This window comes from Pogoniulus pusillus, chromosome 25 (genome assembly GCF_015220805.1).
Source record: "Pogoniulus pusillus isolate bPogPus1 chromosome 25, bPogPus1.pri, whole genome shotgun sequence".
Classification (NCBI taxonomy): Eukaryota; Metazoa; Chordata; class Aves; order Piciformes; family Lybiidae; genus Pogoniulus; species Pogoniulus pusillus.
In genome coordinates, this window is record NC_087288.1 from 15,104,898 (window position 1) to 15,122,849 (window position 17,952).

At 42.6% G+C, this 17,952-nt stretch overlaps 1 protein-coding gene across 1 annotated transcript in view; it reads left to right on the plus strand.

Moving 5' to 3' along the window:
* LYPLAL1 (lysophospholipase like 1) overlaps positions 1-9,333 on the plus strand; it is a 41,008-nt gene extending 31,675 nt beyond the window's left edge. Inside the window, exons 4-5 of the mRNA XM_064164532.1 lie at positions 6,834-6,949; positions 8,069-9,333. Of these exons, the coding sequence (XP_064020602.1) occupies positions 6,834-6,949; positions 8,069-8,299 (347 nt within the window). The 3' untranslated portion in view covers positions 8,300-9,333. The remainder of the gene's footprint in view (positions 1-6,833; positions 6,950-8,068) is intronic.
* Positions 9,334-17,952: the final 8,619 nt, after the last annotated feature.

Below are 17,952 nucleotides of genomic sequence, written 5' to 3' on the forward strand. Positions count from 1 at the left end.
GTGCTGTAATGGAGCAGTTTCTACTCTCTGACACTCGAATCCGTGAAAGAGTAGTTCAAGATCTGTTTCTGCAAGGAGCAGAGGATCTATACTCAAAGCAGAATTACTGCACTAAATGTGATTAATAACAAAATAAATCATTTCCTACAGCTGTGATTCCTAGCGTGGAAAACAATTTTGATCATGTTTTAAAGTTATACAGTAATGACTAAAAAAGTGACCTGGTTTGTTGTTTTCTAAGCCCATAATCATTGTAACAAGCTAAGGTATTTTACAGTTAGATCTGTATGACTCAGGAAGCAATTGGCAATGTGAAATCTCTGCTTGTTAGGATTGGTTTGTTTGTTTTGTTCTCTGTAATGAAGAATGAAAAAGAGCTTTCTGAACTCAGGGTCATTGCAGGCACTGAAGGAGGGCATTGGAGCGAAGGCAGAGTTACTAGCATTGTCATGTATCACACAGTATCACAGTGTCACCAAGGTTGGAAGAGACCTCATAGATCATCAAGTCCAACCCTTTACCACAGAGCTCAAGGCCAGACCATGGCACCAAGTGCCACGTCCAGTCCTGCCTTGAACAGCTCCAGGGACAGCGACTGCACCACCTCCCCGGGCAGCCCATTCCAGTGTCCAATGACTCTCTCAGGGAAGAACTTTCTCCTCACCTCCAGCCTAAATTTCCCCTGGCACAGCTTGAGGCTGTGTCCTCTTGTTCTGGTGCTGGCCACCTGAGAGAAGAGAGCAACCTCCTCCTGGCCACAACCTCCCCTCAGGTAGTTGTAGACAGCAATAAGGTCTCCCCTGAGCCTCCTCTTCTCCAGGCTAACCAATCCCAGCTGCCTCAGCCTCTCCTCGTAGGGCTATGCTCAAGGCCTCTCCCCAGCCTCATCGCCCTTCTCTGGACACGCTCAAGCATCTCAATGTCCTTCCTAAACTGGGGGGCCCAGGACTGAACACAGGACTCAAGGTGTGGTCTAACCAGTGCAGAGTCCAGGGGCAGAATGACCTCCCTGCTCCTGCTGACCACACCATTCCTGATGCAGGCCAGGATGCCACTGGCTCTCTTGGCCACCTGGGCACACTGCTGGCTCATGTTCAGGCAGGTATCAATCAGCACCCCCAGATCCCTCTCTGTCTGGCTGCTCTCCAGCCACTCCAACCCCAGCCTGTATCTCTGCATGGGGTTGCTGTGGCCAAAGTGCAGCACCCTGCACTTGGAGCTATTGAACCCCATCCCATTGGACTCTGCCCATCTGTCCAGGCAGTCAAGGTCCCGCTGCAGAGCCCTTCTGCCCTCCAACCCAGCCACATCTGCCCCCAGCTTGGTGTCATCTGCAAGCTTGCTGATGACTGACTCCATGCCCTCATCCAGATCATCTATGAAGACGTTAAAGAGGATGGGGCCCAGCACTGATCCCTGAGGGACACCACTAGTGACAGCTGCCAGCTGGATGTGACACCATTCACCACCACTCTCTGGGCTCGGCCCTCCAGCCAGTTCCTAACCCAGCACAGAATGTTGCCATCCAAGCCATGGGTTGACAGCTTAGCCAGCAGTTTGCTGTGGGGGACAGTGTATGTGGAACATGAGAGAGAGACTAAGAAACCATTGTGGTAGTAAAATTAGTCACTTTTGGAGATACAAATGCAAATATTGTTAGACCAAATACAAAGAAATTAATGAAACTGAAGTTTGACAGTAGGTAAATATTTGGTTTGCGTAGCTTACCATAGTGTTGAAGTGTCATCATGGACCAGATTATCATTCTGGACAGATACAAATGAGGAGTGAGTTAATATAAATCAAGATCTTTAGCAGAAGTGAGCTCAAGGTTTTATACAAACACTTGGATGTTTAAAAGGCTCTTAAGGCCAGTTACAGGCTCTGGACAGAAGGTTTTATCACCAAAAAATGGCAGTTGTGATGAAACTTTCTGTTTTATTCAAGCTGGAATAAATTACATAGGAGAAATCCAGTCCCTATTTACTCTCGTTACATCATTATATGGCTGGGGTTACCTTAACATACTTAGTGATGATATTCCAGAAACTATATTTTGGCTTTAGTAAAGTATTGAATGTGAGTTTCCTTCCAATTCAGATTCCTTAATTTGAATATATGGTGATCCTGTGTCTTAAGTAGGTCTTTCTCAAGTAGCAAAGCAAGTTACAAGCAACTTTCTTCTCACTGCATAGGGGTGTTGCCTAAAAATCAGAACTACACAGAAGCAGATTCAAGGTCATAAATGGGTACTTAAGTGAAGTTTCTTTCAACTTAAAGAAAAGTTCTTTACTTCACTGAGTCTGTTTTGTATGTGCTGACCTTTTAGCCTACACTTAAACCTTCTTTGTAAGGCAGGAAAGTTAATGCAAATAGTTAGAGCTTTCCTGAACTGGTAACTACTGAGCATTTTAGAACCATAGGTTTTTAACTCTTTTGAAGCAGTAACTAGAAATAGATATAAGAGGAAAAATGGAAAACAAATATACTTTTTTATGTGAAACCTTCTGGCAGATTCTGAATGTCTGTGCATGCTCTTTGTACTTCTTGGAAGTAGATTGCTTTCGAATGAAGAGTTTGCTATGTTCTGCCTATTTGAGGTTGAAATGTTGCCATGCTGGTTTTGATCTTGATTAACACTTAATGAAGCAATCTGCTTAGCAGTGCTGTGAGGTTTGCATATCCTTTATGCTGAGATGTATGTGTACTTCTGTGTTTTGCTTACATTGTGGCTGTAACTCCAAACACAGAATCATAGAACAGCTTAGGTTGGAAGGGACCTTAGACATGATGTACTCCAACCTCCCTGCCTCTCAACTAGACTTGATTGCCCCAGGCCTCATCCAGCACACCTCTAGACTGGGGGCATCCACAGCCACTCTGGGCAACCTATTCCAGTGTCTCACCACCCTTGCACTGAAGAACTGTAATATTTGTACCTGCCTCTAAATTTCCTTTCATGCAAAATTCAAATTCTTATAGAAGTTCTGGACTTGAAGATGTCTTCTATGTTATGTCAAATTTGGCTTGCACTGAATACTTCTTGCAATGAGAAAAACCAAAGCTGTCTCCAGCTCCAAATGCTTATTCCCATTGTTGTTTCTGAAGCATTTACTGTATCTCATTTACTCAGAGATTGTATCAAGTGATAACCTTCAGGTTTTCCCCTGGAAAACCCGATTCATAGAGCTAGTCCTTTGTATTACATTTTCTAATAGTAGTATGAGCCACATAAAAGAACCATTACCTAATATTCTTCTAAACAGAAGGTGACTGCATTGTCAAAGACTGCTGGTGAGTAATTGCAGATACTGTTGCCAGAATGTGACTAACTGGGTACAAAATTCTAGATTAAATCATTTACAAACTAGTAATGAGTTTTCAATGCAGCTTATTCCCCCCCCCCCCCCCACCTCTGCATTCTGTAATACTTACAATGGACTTAATTTTATATGTAGACAGAGTCTATCTGTATTTATTTGTAAGCAAATGCAAAATGATGTCTTGCAATACAAATGCTACTTTTTGGGGTTTGGGGATGACAGCATCATTGAGAATGATCAAAGGGAAATGAGGAAACAAATTATCAGACTTCACAGAAGAGAGTAAAAGAAACTTCAGCACGAGATGATGTTATTTACATAGGAACTTTAGGTAGCTGTTCTATTTTATATATTCTCTCAGAAGGCTGTGTTTTTCTCCCTGTGAATGTGTGGGGTGGGTGGTGTTTTGGAGATTACTATGGCACTTGTGCAATATGTGTTATTTTCTTTGTAGAATTCTTTCACAAGTGGTAAGAGGACATGCCTGGTAGGGAGTAGTGGTGCAGATGAAAGGTTTGCAGTAACATTTTCAACAGTTTTATTTTTGTGATGAGTTTGTTTGAAATTTCAGGTGATGTGAATTGTGTGAACCTTCAAGGAATGCTCTAAACTTGTTCACCCACCTTTATTCCTACTTGTCCTCAGCTACCTTTGTTTCTGGAGTGCCATTGGGCAATTAAACATACTACACTTGTCTTTGGACTGGCTAAAGATTGATTTGGGAAGTTAATAGCAGGTCCTGGCTCTATTTACCAAAGATAAATTGGGGTATTATCAACCCCTTGGGTGCATAGCATGGGAATCCCAGGTATATCTCCTAATTTGAGGATACAGCTCTCTTAATTCAATTAATGACTGTGTTTGAAGAAGCAAAGCAAGACTTCAGTCTTGCACACTGTGTGGTCTTGCTTCTTCACTGTAAGATCTAAGTCAGGAACTTGCAGTTACCACTTTTGGCCATAGTTGTGTCTTAAGACTACGTGGAAAAAAAATTTCACATAAAAGTAGTCAGACATTGGAATAGGCTGCCCAGGGTGGTGGTTGAGTCATTGTCCCTGGATGTGTTTAAAGGTCGCTTAGATGTGGTGCTTAGGGATATGGTTCAGGGGTGAACTTTGTAGAATAGGGTCAATGGTTGGACTTGATCCCATGGGTCTTTTCCAGTCTGAATGGTTCTATGAATTTCTATGAATAAGGTAGCAATAAGTAGAAAGAATAATGAACTCATTAGAAATTCTGATCAGAAAGTTAACAGAAATCAAAAGATAATGTTGTGTGGGAAGAAAAAAAGAGGCTATTTCATGTCTGGATTAGTCTTAGTGTTTTCAGGAAAATTTTCTGTGCAAATCCAGCCAAATCTTCTAGTCATAACATTGGGATGGCCTGTGAGATAGAAGGGCTTCACACGTGCTGGGGCTTGTAGATAGACATGCTGGAAGAGGATTCCCCATTAGGAATAGTCCCTATGGCCCAACTCCTATTTCTGACGTACAGTGTTTTCTGCCTCTGAGCTCCTGTGCACCATACATTTCCTCTGCCAAGTACCAAAGGTGAAGAGTACCACTGGGCTTAGTTTAGACAACCACCGACAGAACAAGGGGACATAGTCTCAAGTTGTGCCAGGGGAGGTATAGGCTGGATATTAGGATGAAGTTCTTGACAGAGAGAGTGATTTGCCATTGGAATGGGCTGCCCAGGGAGGTGGTGGAGATGCTGTCCCTGGAAGTGTTCAGAAAAAGCCTGGCTGAGGCACTTAGTGCCATGGTCTAGTTGATTGTCTAGGGCTGGATGTTAGGTTGGACTGGATGATCTTGGAGGTCTCTTCCAACCTGGCTGATTCTGTGCTGCAGTGGCACTGCTTCCTGGCAGGGATTTGTTTAGCATCCGCATCAACCTTCTGCACAGCATGGGGTCAAACCCAGAGGGCTTACATAGCCCTTGCAACTGAGCTCTCCCCATTCTAGAGCCTCATTTTAATCACTTTCAAAAGATAACAAGCTGAAATGGTTTGTCTACTGTTTGTGCATTTCTTGTTAAATTCCTAATTTCATGCCTCTTCTGTAAAAAATCAGGGCACAGAATTTTGCAAGTAATTAACACCAGTTAGGTACTGGGCACAAACCAGTTGTGTCACCAGTACTCTGGATGCTAATACCTGATTAAACAGAGCTGTCAGTCCTAACCTTTCTGTTGGTTACCATCTCTGTGCTAGAAGAGATTTCAGCAGCCGTTCTTCACTCTAGGCATTATGCTTTGGAGAGACCTCATCACCTGGAGTACTGTGTCCAGCTCTGGGGCCTCCAACATAAGAGAGACATGGACCTGCTGGAATGGGGCCAGAGGAGGGATGCGAAGAGGGTCATGGGCCTGGAGCACCTCTGTTTTGAAGACAGGCTGAAAGAATTGGGGCTGTTCATCCTGGAGAGCAGAAGGCTGAATAGTAATTCAGTGTCTGAAGGGTGTCCTGCAGGAAGGTTGAGGAAGAACTGTTTAGAAGAGCTTGTATCAATAGAAAGAGGGGCACTGGTTTTAAATGGAGCAGGATAGACAGGCATAAGAAGGAAGTTCTTTACAATGAGACTGGGAAAATACTGGAACAGGCTGCCCAGGGATGTGGTTCAGGCCCTAATCCTGGAGTTGTTCGAGATCAGAATGTGGTCCTGGACAGCCTGATCCAATTGGAGGTGTCCCTGCTCAGCACAAAGGACTTAGGATGACCTCTGAGGGTCCCTTCCAACTCGATGCCATCTGTGAGTCTGCCTGTGTACTATGTCCATGTGAGGTAATGCAGGATTTCTTTCTTGACATCCTGTTAGAGCTCAGGTGGACTGCATTGCAGTTTTTCCTTGTTTGTTATGTATCCTAAGGTGTTCACAACAGAAATGGAGCACTGGAACAGTCTGCCCACAGGGATTGTGGAGGCTCCTTCTCCAGAGACTTCTAAGACTTGGATGCATTCCTGTGCGACCTGAGCTAGATTTTGTGGTCCTGTTCTGGCAGAGGAGTTGGACTCAATGATCTATGGAGACCCCTTCCAACCCTTAACATCCTGTGAACCCCACAACCCCTGTGTACTAGTCTAAATCACTGATTATGTACACTAGTGACACAGATCTTTGATATGTGCATGCTGCTAGCCTAGGTGGAAAATATGTTGAATAAAAAAGCAATGAGAATTGTCTGTTCATAGAGTACTGCTGTGTACTTTGGAGAACATCAGGCCAAGTGCTCCAACTGCATGGGACCATACACAAACATCTTTTAAAGTAATGGCATTTTGGCTGATTTATTTTATCCCCCCCCCCTTATCAGGAATGAATCTTCAGCAGTACTTTAGCTCTCCATTTTCTATATTTAATCATGAGTTAAAATCATTGTAACCTTATGTCAGGATGGGTTTTGGTTGCCTTGTCTATAAAACAAACAAATCTGAAGATAAAAATAAATCAGATGCTGGGTTACTAAGCCATAGAGCAACATCTAATCTTTGTTTCTTTGGTTTTGTCCTAGGAGGCTTTTCAATGGGAGGTGGAATGGCGATGCATTTAGCATATAGGTTTCATCAAGATGTGGCTGGAGTCTTTGCATTGTCTAGCTTTCTCAATAAGGACTCTGCTGTTTACCAGGTGAGTGTATGATAGGCTTTACAGAACTGCTTACATAAAAGAAAAGTGAGAGGTAAATTTGAGTCGAGTGTCTTTATTCATGTGAGACAACTGGTTCGTATTTGAAACTGATTATATTACCTGAAGATAGATAAACTGAGTGTTATCATTTAATGATTTGGGTTGGAAGGGACCTGAAAGATCATCTAGTTCCAACACCCCTGCTATGGACAGGGATACCTTCCACTACACCAGATTGCTGAAGTCCTCATCCCTCCTGACCTTGCACACTTCCAGGGAGGGGACATCCACAACTTCTGTGGGCAACCTGTCCCAGTGTCTCACCACCCTCACTGTAAAGAATTTCTACCTAATATCCAGTTCAACTCTACCCCCTTCCAGCTTAAAGCTGTTACCCCTCATCCTATCACTACAAGCCATTATTAAAAGTCCTTTCTCAGCTCTCTTGTAGGTCTCCTTCAGGTACTAGAAGGCCCTATAAGGTCTCCCCAGAGCCTTCTCTTCTCCAGGCTAAACAGCCCCAACTCTTGCAGGCTGTGACTACAGGGGAGGTGCTCCAGTGCTCTGATCATCTTTGTGGCCCTCCTCTGGGCCCATTCCATCAGTTCGATGTTCTTCTTACGTTGAAGGGCCCAGAGCTGAGTGACCTTCACCGAACTGTCACACATGGACAGCTTTCAAGTCACTTCTTCTTATTTTGTTGCTTTTTTGCACAGACAACACAGTAATTTAATTCAAAGTAATTACAAGTAGAAGGCAGATTAACAAATTAAATGCTTTGCAAGTTGTCCTTAGTCGTTAGAGTCCATGTAAATACAACTCTTACTTGAAAACTTGTGATGAATTACAATACTCTTGGGCTCCATCTGCTGTCTATTTTTTTTCTATTTCTCTTAGTTGGAGAGAGATACAGATCTCACAGTATACCCTATCACTTGTCAAGATTTGGCTTTGAAGTGCATTTTCCCAATACTTTCTTATCTGATTTTGTAGAAATAATACAACACGACCACTAAAACGCTGGGCAGTAAATTCAATGCTATACAGATTGTCATTGTGCAATTGTAACTATTCTTTTGAGAGCAACGATGTGTCTCACAGTGGTTCTTCTCTACCTAGGCTTTGAAAAAAAATCAAAATGTTCTTCCAGAATTATTTCAATGTCATGGAACTGCTGATGAACTAGTTCTCTACTCGTGGGGTGAAGAGACCAACAAGATGTTAAAGTCACTGGGAGTGTCAACATCACTTCATACTTTCCCTAATCTTAATCATGAGTTAAACAGAACTGAAATAGAACAACTGAAAACCTGGATTGTAAAGAAATTACCTGTTGAAGTGGCAGACTAATGAACAAAAGATACAACTTCAGTATACTTTGATTTTTGTGCACTGGGTGTGTCAACATCACTTCATGCTTTCCCAAATCTTAATCATGAGTTAAACAGAACTGAAATAGAAGAACTAAAAGCCTGGATTGTAAAGAAATTACCTGTTGAATTGGCAGACTAATGAATAAAAGAAGATACAGCTTCAGTATACTTTCTGATTATTGTGCACTGGGTGTGTCAACATCACTTCATCCTTTCCCAAATCTTGGTCGTGAAGGTTGGAAGGGACCTGAAACATCATCTAGTTCCAACACCCCTGCCATGAACAGGGATACCTTCCACTACACCAGATTGCTGAAGTCCTCATCCCTCCTGACCTTGCACACTTCCAGGGAGGGGATGTTAACAGCTTCTGTGGGCAACTTGTCCCAGTGTCTCGCCACTCTCACTGTAAAGAATTTCTACCTAGTATCCAGTTCAAATCTACACTCTTCCATCTTAAAGCCATTACCTCTCATCCTATCATTTCAAGCCATTATTAAAAGTCCCTTCTCAGCTCTCTTGTAGGTCTCTTTCAGGTACTGGAAGGCCCATATAAGGTCTCCCCAGAGCTTTCTCTTCTCCAGGCTAAACAGAACTGAAATACAACAACCAAAAACCTGGATTGTAAAGAAATTACCTGTTGAAGTGGCAGACTAATGAACAAAAGATACAACTTCAGTATACTTTGATTTTTGTGCACTGGGTGTGTCAACATCACTTCATGCTTTCCCAGATCTTAATCATGAGTTGAACAGAACTGAAATAGAAGAACTAAAAGCCTGGATTGTAAAGAAATCACCTGTTGAAGTGGCAGACTGACAAATAAAAGAAGATACAAGTTCAGTATACTTTGATTTTTGTGCACTGGATGTGTCAACATCACTTCATGCTTTCCCAATCTTAATCATGAGTTAAACAGAACTGAAATAAATAGAACAACTAAAAATCTGGATTGCAAAGAAATTCCCTGTTGAAGCAGCAGACTGACAAATAAAAGAAGATACAAGTTCAGTATACTTTCTGGGTTTTGTGGGTTTAAGGTCACATATGACATATGTATGGGTGTCCTATATATGCTATATAAGCATGGCTGCAGGTAAACAGTGCTATATTTCATCAAGGTCACTTAGGTTTATTGTTTTTTAATTCACATCCATGTCAGTCTATGGAAAATAATGACTGATATTGAAAACATTCTTAAATAATGAAAACTTTACTCAGGAATTACTTCCTTGAATTTCCCAGGTATCTTTGTGTGTGTGTTCTATGGTGGGAAAATAAACAAGTTGTCTCTCTAATGGCATTACAGCAGGAAAAGGTTAATTATTAAGAGAATGGACTTGTAGAAATACAGGCATATATATTCACATGAGCTCACTGAAAGGAACCACATTGCCTTCAGATGGATTCTCAGCGTGTGGGAATGAACCCGCAGCAAAGCAGAGTTGTGTTTCCCCTTAAAATTGTAACTGAGGTTTGTTGTTGTATTTCTGTAAGTCAGAAGTAGCTGTCTCTTGCTATACCACACACTCTCATTATTACCTGTTCTTACTATTTTTTCACTTAGAGATCTGGCTTTACATGAGTTGCTTGAGCCCCATGAGGTTTATAGCAGGGGGTAAACAACACAAGACAAAAAAGTGCCATCGTGATTGTTAAGACCTGCCCTGCTTTTTGAAGAAGTTCTTTGGGCACTGTTCCTGTAGAAACTTGATTTTTGCCAACAGCTTTATTTTGGCCTACAAGATCCCATTTTAAATTAAAGGACAAAGATTCAAGAGTTGTAAGTAATGATTCTGATGTAAGGAAAACTTGAATGCCTTTAATTTTACCGGTGGGTGATTCAGCTCTGTGTCACTTTGATAAACTAATTTGGAGTATAAATATCTGTTCTTATGCTATTTTAATGCTCCTTTTATTTTCTCCCCTCTGCCCCATTTTCTTCTTCCCCAATTCAGTGATTTTATTAGCGTGACAAGGTATTCAGCCTTTTGCCAAAGTCAATAGATCCAAGTCTCTTGCTTAATCTTCTCCTTCCTCCTTTTCTGAAGAGTGGATCTAGGACACTGTTGTTTGCTCTGTCATAGCAGATTGCTGCCAGTATTGGCTCCAGCTCTACTACTGTCGGCCAGCTCCAGGGGACTGAGTTTTGTTCACATCCTCATGCACCAAGACCTAAGCCAGCTTTTACCTATCTTGAAGAATAAGCAAAGGGGAAAAAATGTCACTGTTCAAGTACAAGGCTTGTAATTGGCAGTAGCAAGTAACAACTTCCTGCTGCTAAAAATACTTTGCTTTATTTCACTTTGCTAGCATTAGCAAGTCAGCAGTCTGTTCTGAAAAACAGGATTTTATATGGCACATGAAAGCTCAGCTATTTGAAAGAGTAACTGAACAACACTTTTTTTTTTTTCTTGGTGCCCTAGGCTCCCTAATTACTACAAATTAAATTGAAACAGGTGTGCTCAGAGGCAGCTGAGCTAACATTGCCATAGCCCAATTCTAATTACAGTCCTTGACAAGTGATGGTGTAGCATTTTAGTAATAATACATCATGTTGAGTTTTGCACCATGTTCTGGCCTTCCTGTAGTTCCTATCAGGAGGCCATTTGAACCACTAATGCAAGGTGGTGATTAATTTTGATGACAAGTGCATTCAGATGGGAAAGTGGTGGGCTCCTGGCGAGGTGGCTCTTAATAAGGTCAGAGAACAGCGCAAAACAGTTGAAATAAGATCATGGAGAGAACAGAAATTATTACCAAGCCAAAACCAATTCTCTTGATTATTTTTGCAGTCTCAAGAACTGCAAGTACAGTGGATACAGAGTTTGGTTTCGTTCCCTTGATGTAGGCTGAGAAGCAATTTACAAGGTCTACATTTCACAACGGTCTTAGAAAACTGAAGTCCTCAGCTTGCATCTGCTTTCTTCAGTCTTCCTTGGCCTTGTGAGTGAAATGCCAACTAATCAGGAGATGCACTGTGACACGAGATTGGAAACCTGTTAAATATATGCTGTAAAGAGGTCCCATATCTCAAGTTCTGAGGTCACTTTTGAGGCTACCAGACTTCTCAGTAGAGGTTTCCTTCAGTCTACAGAGGTAGCTGCCCTGAGGACAGTGTGATTCGCCTAACTGGTTGGCTTAGTATGCTGTGGATCTGTGTCCCAGATGGTGCCTAGCTCAGGCTGGACAAACAGATTGAAGTTTATGCTAGGAAAAGTTGGACTGCTGGCTGGTATTGAGAAGCAGCCAGAGGCAATATTAGTCCTTGAATACAGTGGGCCTGCTGTTAGAACTCTAATCAAATAAAAACTTTAATGGTCAAAATTAGCCCAGCTGCTTGACAGCATGTTTCACAAGTAATCTAGGTAGGGGTTTTGACTAATTTGCCTTGGTGGTTTTTTTTTTACCTGGACTCTTTTTAATACACTTCAAAAATTTAATTTTTAAGTTGATAGCAGAGGACAGGGCAGGAGTTCATTTGCCAAAAGGGTAACTCAGTAATGCTTATAGCACTGCAGCTCCAGGATCTACTTGTTGATTGCTCAGCAGTGCTTGAAATGCTTTGCAGCATCTTTAAGGATCAAAACTAATTCCCTTTTTGACTAACTTTTCATATGGTGTTGGGACAATTACAGTAGCAGGTGGCAGGGTTCACAGGATCGGAGGATATTAGGGGTTGGAAGGGACCCAAGGAGATCAAGTCAATTGGCAAACAGAGGCAGTTGTATCTAGATTTAGATGAAGAGAATGGAAAAGAAGGCAGCTCTTCATTCATCCTGATAGAATAATCATAGAATCAACCAGGTTGGAAGAGACCTCCAAGATCATCCAGTCCAACCTAGCACCCAGCCCTAACCAATCAACTAGACCATGGCACTAAGTGCCTCATCCAGGCTTTTCTGGAAGACCCCCAGGGACGGTGCCTCCACCACCTCCCTGGGCAGCCCATTCCAATGGGAAATCACTCTCTCTGTGAAGAACTTCTTCCTAACATCCAGCCTATACCTACCCTGGCACAACTTGAGGCTGTGTCCCCTTGTTCTATTGCTGGTTGCCTGGGAGAAGAGGCCACCCCCCACCTGGCTACAATGCCCCTTCAGGTAGTTGTAGACAGTAATAAGATCACCCCTGAGCCTCCTCTTCTCCAGGCTAAACAGGCCCAGCTCCCTCAACCTCTCCTCATAGGATTTAGCTCATGCCTAATATCTTTAGGGATGTTTGTATAGCCTATGAAGATGTTTAGGTGATGGATGCCATGTACTCTTACGAGCAGTAAGCACAGGGTCTCTCTGTCTTGTTTCCCCCACTTTGCTCCTGTGCATGGGCTGTCTATTTTTCTCATATTACACTGAAGAAGAAAATATGTTTAAAGATCCTGTGCTTTGTTTTGAGGAATAAATTGTAACATTTCAGAGCCAAGCACGGATGTGTTTCACTTGAGCTACCAAAGATATGAGAACATAAACTAAGGCGGCAGCAACACTGGGTTGTGCCGATCTAGAGGAGGCAGGAGCATCTAGGTGACCCTGCTTATATTCCTACATTCCTACTCTAACTCTTTCAAGGCCTTTCCTTTTTTCTTTCAAACTTAGAAAATAGTTTGGCATTTAAGTAGAAAATGTTAATACCACCTAAAAATATGACCAAAAGAATTGAGCAAATAAATCCATTCAGATTGGTGTTGGGGGGAGCTTAGATACTGTTTTGGTGAAAATCACAATTCAGTTTAATTTAAACTTTAGTCTCTTGGGCTCAGTTAGTGTGTACCATGCTGCTTCAGAAGCAAAGCAGCAATGGTTGGATTATTTTCTGTCTTTTTGTCTGTCTTATGACATTACACATTTGTATTTCAGATGTTTGAAAATTGAGACTAGACTGTTGCTGCAAATTCAGGTGCCTCCTGAGTAATTAATGTGCCAGTGCAGACATACAGACCCAGAGAACAAAAGTGAGTAAGGCAGAAATCAGTTGATCAATGTGGGAAGCCAGAAATCATTGGTAATGTAATTTTGTCATTAAAGTAAGAAGTTCTCCACTTAAATTAATCTCTTCTCATGTTAAATCTTTAACTCTAGCTTTTTTAGTGAGTCGTCTTTAAAGCCATTTAACAAGTCTTTACAGATGAAGTGAGCCAAGTGGGTAAATGTAACTTGTGTTTATAAAGATCAGATCCAGATGGCAAAGCATGGAAATGGGAACCTAGTGGACAATGTTGGAATGAAATCTGTTAAGATATAGATGGAAGCAAGCGATAGGAATTTGCTTTTCAGCTGACACACATTCTTGGGCAGCTGACAAGGTTGGTTGAGAGATCTTAGAAGAGCCTATTCTAAGATCTTTTTCAACTTGAATCAACCTTCAGTTGTGATGCAGCTGAATAAACTCCTTCCACTGTGGGAACCTGGTAGCATTACTCAGAAGAGACATCAGTTGGCAGTCCTGTTTCCAGTAGCACACTGTCTATTCAAATCTTTCTCTGTACACTATGGTGGGACTTAACAGCATCCTGTTCATGTCTTAGTTACCGAGTGATCAGTAGCACTCACTCAGCATGTGGGAGACAAGTACTTTTCCTGTACAGAGCTGTGAGTGAGAATATTTGTCTTTACAAATGACAGCCAGAAGGAAAAAGCAGTGGTTTCCCCACCCCACATTCTGTACTTCAGTGGCTAGCATTAGCTCAAGACATGAGACACCTGGTTTTAATTCCTCTGCCTGTCTGAGCATGTTCATTTGTGTGGCAAGCCTTAAAATGATCCCTATATAGTCAATTTATCTTACCTCTTTTAGCATAGACTGCATCAACATTCACTAGAACAGAGAAGGTAGTCCAGATATCCCTCTGCTTAGGTGAGGGCCTGCAAAGGAGTTATGCCTGTTCTCCATCTCTTTTAAGGAGTCTTAAACTATTGCAGTTGAGAAGACAGGACATCTTCAATCAGTCTACTGATCACTACCTGGAGCAATTTCCTGCAAGTGTGCAGTAGTGACCTGCACCCTTTCAGCCAGAGGTGAGAATTTAGTTTGTCCTTTATGTCTTGGGTGGACACTGGATTTACTGGACAGTTAGAATTGAAAAACCAAAACCAACCAAACAATAACAACAACAACAAAACAACAACACCCAAACCCACCAACTGTTGTGGATCAGAGTGAGGGCACTTATTCCCCAGGACACAGTGGTGAGCCTGACTACCTTAGCTAATCTGCCATAACTGAGGTAGGTTTTGTGAGTTGTGTTAGAAGTAGAGAAATTCCATGCTTTCGTTAAGCATGTGAGGGCTGTGGACACTACTTTGGTAAGAACTGTGTAAATCTCTAAGTTGCTTCAAAAATACAAACAAGAATTGGTTGCTCCTTGTTAACTTCTCTAAAAGAGTTGTGTCATGAGTTCTAAATATTATTGTTGGATCATTAATTGCTACTGACAAGGAAGTGAGATTCCTGAGAAGAAAACCAATCAGGCTGCTAAGCCTGTGCCTTAAAACACAGTGAAGACAGTCAAAATAGATAGGGCTGGGTGCTAGGTTGGACTGGATGATCTTGGAGGTCTCTTCCAACCTGGTTGATTCTATGATTCTTCCAAAGTTTTCACTACTTCACAGGGCCAGTGTTTGGTGGGTATGTTACACAGGATTCTTGAAAGTGCTTACTGTTCTAAAGTAAATGACACATGAAGAAGTAATAAGCTAATTCTCTGCAGCTCAAAATATTGCTTGTGCTCTCTTGCTGTAATTAGTAGTGTTTGTTGGAGTGTATACTGGTAGACGTTGGGCACACCAGGTTGTAGTCTGCATTTAAAAAGCCATCAAGAGATGTTACTTCATATATACAGTAGAGAATTCATAAAAGAGATGACTTCTGCTTTTTTGCCTTTAAAATATGCAGAGCCAAATCAGAATGCAAGGCTTACCTGCTGTAAAATACCCTTTCTGGAGTGAATTTCAGCCAAATATTGCTGCCTTAGAGTCTATGGTTGACTTAAGCTGTGATTCTGCACCTTCTAGCAAGTGGAATGTTTCTCAGTATTTGTGCAGAAGAAGCACTGCTTAGTAAAGGCCCAGTGAGGAGCTCAGTGTTTCAAAAGGACATCAACCCCTTTTGGTGGTTTTTATTATGCATCAGAGTATTTTCCAGTTCCTGCCACTTTTCTTTCCCCATTGGTTTGGGAAGGGAGAGAAACCTTGTTTAAAAATAAGATTAGGGGGGTTGGACTCCATGATCTCCTTGTGTCCCATCCAACCTCTGACATCCTGTGATCCTGTGACTCAGTGATCTCCTTGGGTCCCTTCCAACCCCTAACATCCTGTGATGCTGTGACTCGATGATGTCCTTGGGTCCCTTCCAAACCCTAACATCCTGTGATCCTGTGACTAAGTGATCACCTTGGGTCCCTTCCAAACCCAAACATCCTGTGATGCTGTGACTCGATGATGTCCTTGGGTCCCTTCCAAACCCTAACATCCTGTGATCCTGTGACTAAGTGATCACCTTGGGTCCCTTCCAAACCCAAACATCCTGTGATGCTGTGACTCGATGATGTCCTTGGGTCCCTTCCAAACCCTAACATCCTGTGATCCTGTGACTCAGTGATCTCCTTGGGTCCCTTCCAACCCCTAACATCCTGTGATGCTGTGACTCAGTGATCTCCTTGGGTCCCTTCCAAACCCTAACATCCTGTGATCCTGTGACTCAATGATCTCCTTGGGTCCCTTCCAACCCCTAACGTCCTGTAATCCTAAAGATCCCTCTCATGTTGGGCAATAGGCCTGTGGAGGAATCATAGAATCAACCAGGTTGGAAGAGACCTCCAAGATCATCCAGGCCAACCTAGCACCCAGCCCTAGCCAGTCAACCAGACCATGGCACTAAGTGCTTCATCCAGTCTTTTCTTGAACACCTCCAGGGACGGTGACTCCACCACCTCCCTGGGCAGCCCATTCCGATGGCAAATCTCTCTCTCTGGGAAGAACTTCCTCCTAACATCCAGCCTAGACCTCCCCCAGCACAACTTGAGACTGTGTCCCACGGCAGATCATGTTAGGTTCGCACTTAGAACAACGCAGATTGGTCTTTACAAGATGAGATTATTTTTTTCTTTACCATGGACACCTGCAGCACATACAAAAGTACAGTTCCATGTGTTCATTTAGAGTAATTTCCTTGGTAATGAACTGGATCTGAAATGAGGGATGGTGCTGTCAGCATTTTAAATAACAGATGGACATATTTTTTTGGAAGCAACGTGGCCCCTGCTTCCGTTTGTATTTATAATTTAGCATGACTCATAATCAGAAGTCAGAACTGTCCTGGTGAAGAGAAAAGCATGGATATTAAGATTACAAGTGCCAAGGCAGGCTTTGTATATCGAAAGCTGACAGGAGAAAAAAAGACAATTTGCAGAGGTTTCAGTAAGTGCATCGTTAAATCATCCTTGGCTCCTTCTCAGATTGGTTTGGTTTTGTTTTTGAATGCTGCTTCTCTAAGCACAAATATAAACATGTGAAACACTTAAGGTGACTTTCTTGGAAGAGGGATTTTTTTTTTCCCCCACTAAGGAAATAGATTTTTTTTTTTCTGAAGATGTCCATTTGATTAATGCCAGACCTCATGGAACTGCAAAGTGAAATCCTCAAGATGTTCTCTTGTTTTTATAGCACAACTCAGTCGCCAGTGTTTTGCTGTATGTGAAAATATTTGGCAGCTTTGTTGACTGGATAGGCAATGCTGTGTGAATTTCACATTTCTTTTACTGAGGCACTTGGTCTTACTTCTAAAATGTAGGGGGTTGGCATTCAGCTAAAACAGTGGGTTAGTGATTGCCTCTGTAGTTGCCATAGAACTGTTCTGAGAAAGGAGAGCATCTTGTCATGTTCTTCTCCACCAGGATTGTATGTATGTTTTCCTGTGTAGCTGCCATAGAATTGTTCTGAGGAAGGAGAGCATCTTGTCATGTTCTTCTCCACCAGGATTGTATGTATGTTTTCCTGTGTAGTTGCCATAGAATTGTTCTGAGGAAGGAGAGCATCTTGTCATGTTCTTCTCCACCAGGATTGTGTGTATGTTTTCCTTTGTAATTGCCATAGAACTGTTCTGAGGAAGGAGAGCATCTTGTCATGTTCTTCTCCACCAGGATTGTGTGTATGTTTTCCTGGAGTGGTGTCCCTCAGGGGTCAGTGCAGGCACCAGTGCTGTTGAACATTTTTGTCAGTGATATGGACAGAGGAATCGAGTGCACCCTCAACAAGTTTGCAGATGGCACCAAGCTGTGTGGCACAGTCGACTTGCTAGAGGGCAGGGATCCATCCAGAGGGACCTGAAAGGGCTGGAGAGGAGGGCCTAGGCCAACCTCATGACATTCAACAAGGCCAAGTGTAAGGTCCTGCACCTGGGTCGGTGCAATCCTGAGCACAACTCCAGGCTGGGTGGGGAATGGCTGAGAGCAGCCCTGAAGAAAAGGACCTGGGGGTCTGGGTTGATGAAAAGCTCAACAGGAGCCTGCAGTGTGAGTGCAGCCCAGACAGCAGCTGTGTGCTGGGCTGCAGCAAGAGCAGTGTGGGCAGGAGGGCAAAGGAGGGGATTCTGCCCCTTGGCTCTGCTCTCCTCAGACCCCACCCGGAGTACTGT